This window comes from Hipposideros armiger, unplaced genomic scaffold (assembly GCF_001890085.2).
Source record: "Hipposideros armiger isolate ML-2016 unplaced genomic scaffold, ASM189008v1 scaffold_562, whole genome shotgun sequence".
NCBI classification, from domain to species: domain Eukaryota; kingdom Metazoa; phylum Chordata; class Mammalia; order Chiroptera; family Hipposideridae; genus Hipposideros; species Hipposideros armiger.
Genome location: NW_017731912.1, coordinates 301,701 through 307,953, shown reverse-complemented (window position 1 = coordinate 307,953; position 6,253 = coordinate 301,701). Strand labels below are relative to the sequence as shown.

Below are 6,253 nucleotides of genomic sequence, written 5' to 3'. Positions count from 1 at the left end.
TTATTTATGTTTGATTTTTAACTATATGGTGATTTATCTTTTTGTTATAGATTTCTAACTTAATTCTACTGTAGTCAGAGAACATAGTCTCATGATTTGTTTTAGCCATTTTAAATTTATTGAGATTTGATGGCCTGGAATATGGTCAGTTTTTGTACAGGTTCTGTGTGCATTTGTACAAAACATGTATTCTGCAGTTGTATATTGTGTTCTGTATCAGGTTAAGATGGTTAATTATGTTTTTGAAATCTTCTGTATGTTTACTGCTTTATTTTTTTGTGGAAGTGCTTTTATTTATTGAGAGATAAGTAAAAAGTAAGAATCTTCAACTATGATTGTGAATTTGTCTATTTTCTTTGTATTTCTGTCATTGTTTCCTTTATATATTTTTCAGACCATGCAACTGGATACCTACAAATTTAGCTATAGCTTCCTTTAGGTTATTATAGGATATGTTTTCCCATCCTTTTTCTTTCAGTCTGTTTTTGAAGTTGTCTGTACTAAGAACTATATAGTTATTATAGTTTCAAAATCAGATCTGAAAATCTCTTCCTTTTAATTGGAATGTTTAGTCTATTTGCATTTAACAAGATTATCACTATGCTTGAATTTTAATCCTCCATCTTATTACTTTGTTACTGTTTGTCTCACCTGTCCTGCTTTTTCTTACCTCTCTTGCCTATTTGGCTGAACATTTTTAACTTTTTAATTTTCTTGCATTATAGCTTACATTTAATAAAATATGCAAATCCCTAAGATACAGCTTGATGAATCTTTTACAAATGTATGCAGCCATATAACCACATTTTTAGCACTCTAAAGGTTGACTTATGCCCCTTTGCTGTCTGTACCAACCTCCCCTAGATATAGCCACTGTTCTGAGCTCTTATCACTGTGAATTAGTTTGCCTATTCTTGAATTTCCTATCAGTGGAATTATATAGAATGTTTTCTTTAATGTCTGGCTTCTTTCACTCAGTCCAAGAAATGCATCCATGTTGCTTTCTGTCATAGTACTTTCTTCTTTATCATTCCTGACTAGTTTTCTTTTGTATAAATATACAGTGATTTGTTTTTTCTTAATATAATCATGTGCCACACAACAATGTTTTGGTCAGCAATGGACCACATACTAAGGTGGTCCCATAAGATTATAAGGGACCTGAAAACTTATTATCACCTAGTGATGTCATAGCCATTGTAACGTAACGCAAAGCATTACTCACTTAGTTGTGGTAATGCGGGTCTAAACAATCCTACTGAGCTGCTAGTTGCATAAAAGTATAGCTCTTTGTGTAAGTATGCTCTATAATGTTCACACAATGATGAAATAGCCTAACAATGCTTTTCTCAGAATGTATGGCCGTTAAGTGGTACATGACTGTATTTGAGTAGAATTGCTAGGCCATGAGTAGAACTCATGAGTAAAGTTGCTAGGTCATATGTTTAGTAAGTACTTTGAACAGTTTTCTAAAGTTGGTACCCCTTTTCACTGTGACCAGTGATGTATGACAGTTCCAGTTGCTCTGTATCCTCACCAACCTTTGGTATTATCAGTTCTTTTAATCTTAGCTATCCTGGTAGGGTATAATTATATGTGAATATGCCTTTAATTTGCATTTACCCAATAATTAATGCTATTGATCTAAGATCTTCCTGTTTATTTTTGGTTTTCAGCAGTTTTACCATAATATGCTTTGGTGATTTGTTTATTTTTAGATTTATTCTGCTTTGGTTCTACAGTCTTCTCGAATCTGTATCTTAATGTCTACTGGTTTAGAAAATTCTCAGCCATTTTTCAATATTGCTTCTGTCCTAGTTTCTTTTTTTGCTCCCTCTAGGTTTTATTATTACATGCTGTGACTTTTCATTTTATCCCATTTGTCTTTTATTCTTTGCTGAATTTTTATACTTTTATCTCTTTGTTCTAATGTAGGTATTTTCTTCTGAGTTGTTGTTCACTAATTTTCTCTATAATTGGATCTAATCTGCTGATAAACTATTTATTGAAATATTTTTTACTTTTGTAGTTTTTATCTTTCTTCTTGGTTCTTTTATGTAGTTTTTAGTTCTTTGTCAACATTCTCTTGTGAACATGATAGCATAATGATTTTTAAATCCTTTGTCATATGGTGCTAATATCTACATTTCCTCTAGGTCTATTTCTATTATCTGTCTTTTTTATTGGCTTTTGGTCTTAACTTGCTTTCTCCTTCCTGGTTATTTTTGGCTGAGTGCTACATATTGTATATGAATAATTGTAGAGCTTATTTGATGCTCTGGATAATGTTTTCTTCCAGAGAGGACTTATTTTTACTTCTGGCCTGCAGCTCTAGGGATACTAAATCCCAGATCACCTTCATCAAATCAAGGGTTATAAAGCTGGGTTTTCAGATCCCTATCGCCAGTCTTCCTTCAAACATTGACACATCTATCCATTGACATTTCTTTATTCCATTTTTTTTCATTTAAATTGAACCTTTCAAGCATTTGCTTAGCCATTACCATGCTATTGGTTAAATTCTAGGTTTTTGCCAGTGTATTTAACATGGCTGTAAATACCCCTGGGAACTAATTTTTGTTTGCTTCTCTGTTTTAATTCTCTTGGAAATTCCCAAAAGTGTTTATATAGAACCCTTCCCCCAGTATTTTGTGCATCCTCTCAATCTGTTAGTGTAACAAAAAATATAAAAGTTTATTACTTATTGTTCAGACCATTGACTAGCAAAGACTTATTATTATGCTATAATATTAAATATTATGCTTTTAAGTAGGCTGGTAACTTTAAATCTGTCTTTTAAATTTGATTTAGTTCAAGGCTGCTCAATTGTTATGAATTATCTTGTATAGCTCAGCAGAAATAAAAGTTATATTTGAAAATTCTCCCTCTTTTCTGAACTAGATTTGTCATTCGACATATATGAGGGTCAGATTACTGCATTACTTGGCCACAGTGGAACAGGAAAGAGTACATTGATGAATATTCTTTGTGGACTATGCCCACCTTCTGATGGTGAGAGTTTTCTGACTTAAAAAAAAAAAGCTTCTTTTATTAGTGTTATTAACTAAGGTATCACAATATAATTACCTTGAAGTATGTACTGATTGATTTTTGTCAATGATTTGAGACCAACTTCTATGTCTATAAAGGTGTTTTCTCTTTTTTTTTTTTGATTATACACATTTGTTTTTCAATAAAAAAATAAAGTGATTCAATCATGTTTAATAAAGTGAAAGGATCTAATTTTGTACCTGTTTTATGAAGTATTTTTGTGTGTGTGTGTGTGTGCGCATGTGTGTGTTTATTTTTCATTTTCAAGGAATGATAAATCAGTAATGAATTGGATATTAAATGAGACCTATAGATATTTTAGGTTGCTAAAGTAGATTTCTAAGTATACAACAATAGTTCAAAAGAAAAGAATGATAAATATCAATGCTATCTCCTAAAATAAAGTATTAAGAACAATATCTGAAACATATAATTGTTACATGTGATTTCCCTATAGGTGAGAATTCAGTATGCCAGTTCCATATTTTCACAATGACCAAACAGTTGCAGTACAATATTTTACTTTAAGAAAGGGCCAAATTTCCATGTATTGAATGTGCATCTTTTTAAATGTAGTTTAACTTTTAAAATTATTTTTATTTTGTTGTTTATCCATAATTGTGTCACTCTTTGATGGTACTATTAATATCTTACATTTATATAAGAATGTATGATTTTTATTATGATTCTCCATATATTATCACATTACCTTAACAATTCTTGAGGTAGGTCGGATATATTAGTATTTACTTTATATAAAAGAAAAGCTGGAATTCAGATTAACTGATTTTCTCAAGATTACACTGCTAGTTTGGGGAATATTTTTATCTTTGTGGGGAATTGGGGGAGGTGAACAACTTTGGGGAATCGGGGAAGGGGAACAGACAAGTTGCTGTCCTTTTGTTCTTCAGTCTAGTTGTGGAGGACGTCACTTCACTGGCCCATGTTGGTATTATCATTGCGCTCTTCCCAGGTGAGGCAGTTGCTCACCGGCCATTGGACAGCCGCTCACGGTAGCTCATGGCAGCCCACTGCAGCTCCACTGTAGCCTACGCCATCTCTGGCGACTCAAGGCAGCCCAGCTCCAGGTCGAGTTGTTGTTCACCATCTTAGCTGTAGAGGGCGCAGCATCACTGGCCCTAATGTGGGATCCGAACCTGGGACCTGCTGCTCAGAGCTGGCGTCCCAAGCCAACTCTTAACCAACTTGCCACTTGGCCGGCCCAAATTTATATTCTTACTTTATATGTCTATTACATACAACTAACTGAATTATTAGTATACCTATATTAAAGCACGTATACTTTTTCTTAATATATTTAGTATAAATTTAAATATGTATTTTGGTTTTAGGGTTTGCATCTATATATGGACACAGCGTCTCAGAAATAGATGAAATGTTTGAAGCAAGAAAAATGATTGGCATCTGTCCACAGTTAGATATACACTTTGATGTTCTGACAGTAGAAGAAAACTTATCCATTTTAGCTTCAATCAAAGGAATACCAGCTGATAATATAATACAAGAAGTATGTTATTCATATTGAAATCTTTTATTCCCTATAAATTAGTAGCCTTTTGTAATAGCTTGTATAATAAAAATATGCTTGAAAATATAAATACAAAACTGTTCTGAGTCAGTAAGTGGATAGTCATTACAAGAATGAGATAGAATTTTGAGTAAAAATTTTTGCACATATAAAATTGTCCTTGTTTCATCTGGAGGATATTAGTCTCGATATAGGTGTTTCTTCCTTTCCTTTCATATCCCCCCACACCCACAACATAGCCTTCTCACTGATCGTTTTCCCACTACCCAGGAAGTCACACAAAAGTAAAATAGACCTTTCTATCGAGTCTTATTACCTGTTACTTCAAAATTGTATATGAATATACGTCAAAATTAAATTCCGTACTAACAGAACATTTTTTTTTAAGCTGAGCCATCCTGCCACCTGTTGGCAGCTCAGTGGCAGTTCAGCTCAGGCCAGGACTCGAACCGCTGTTGCTCAGAGCTCAAACTCTTGAGCGAGCTCTTAACCAACTGAGCCACTCGGCCAGCCCTCTAACAGAACATTTTTAAAGTTAATATTGGAAAGCTTATAAACTAATATTGAGAATTATATAAATGTGGTTTAAAAAATGACATTGTTCACACTTTTACAGGTGCAGAAGGTTTTACTGGATTTGGACATGCAGGCTATCAAAGATAATCAAGCTAAAAAGTTAAGTGGTGGTCAAAAAAGAAAACTGTCTTTAGGAATTGCTGTTCTTGGGAATCCAAAGGTAAACAAATATTAGTGTCACTGATGAGATAATTTTAAATTATGTTAAGTAAAAAGTAGGTTGTAGAAATACATATATATATATATATACACACACACATATATGAATATACACATATACACATAATGTAAAGTTTAAACATACATAAAATACTATATTGTATGGATGTAATTATAGTAATAAAGTCTTAAAACTGAAGCCAGAAAGCTACATAACATCTTCATGGTAGTGGTCACCTTTAGGAAGTGGAATGGAAAGGATGGCCTTTAGTTACATCTGCAATGTTTTATTTCTTTAAAAAAAGATCTGAAGAAAATATGGCCCAAAATATAATTTTTTAAATTTCAGTGGTGGCTTTAACAGTATTCTATTATTCTCTACAGTTTTCTATATATTTTAAAATAGAACAAAATTAAAGGAATAGTTCAGTTTTTCATTGTCCTTCTGATTTAATTTTGTATATGCCCCTTTTTGCGCTGTTCTCTGTCCTGTAGAAACAGAACCAGTTGGTAAAATGCTTTGCAAAGTGCTAGGAAGCTCCTAGACATGCTTGCAGCTAGGAGCCCCATTGGTCCCCACCATGCTATTACTTTTCCCCTTGCTGCTGCAGCTTAGGGATGACTCTGGGTTCTGGCTTTATTGTTAATTTATCTTCCTCGAAACCCCCACCACCATGTTTTTAAAATTAAAAATAGTCTTACAACAAATTGCTTTCCTTGAACTAATAATATGGGACACACTTCTCTAAGAAGCAATTGTTATATTTATAAAACTTAATTGTTCAGATAAAGCAATATATGTAATGTTTTGTTTTTTATTTATCTGATTGTCATTAATTGTTATTACACTTATGTCTTATATATTACAGACATTAGTCTTTTAAAATTAAACCAAGGAAATTTACATGCCAAAATGAT

General features: G+C 32.7%; 1 protein-coding gene across 1 annotated transcript in view; it reads left to right on the top strand.

The window, feature by feature from the left end:
- The window catches only part of ABCA5 (ATP binding cassette subfamily A member 5), a 92,436-nt gene that overhangs the window by 43,135 nt on the left and 43,048 nt on the right, over positions 1 to 6,253 (top strand). Inside the window, 4 exon segments of the mRNA XM_019623806.1 lie at positions 2,855 to 3,012; positions 4,404 to 4,579; positions 5,217 to 5,336; positions 5,831 to 5,841. Of these exon segments, the coding sequence (XP_019479351.1) occupies positions 2,855 to 3,012; positions 4,404 to 4,579; positions 5,217 to 5,336; positions 5,831 to 5,841 (465 nt within the window).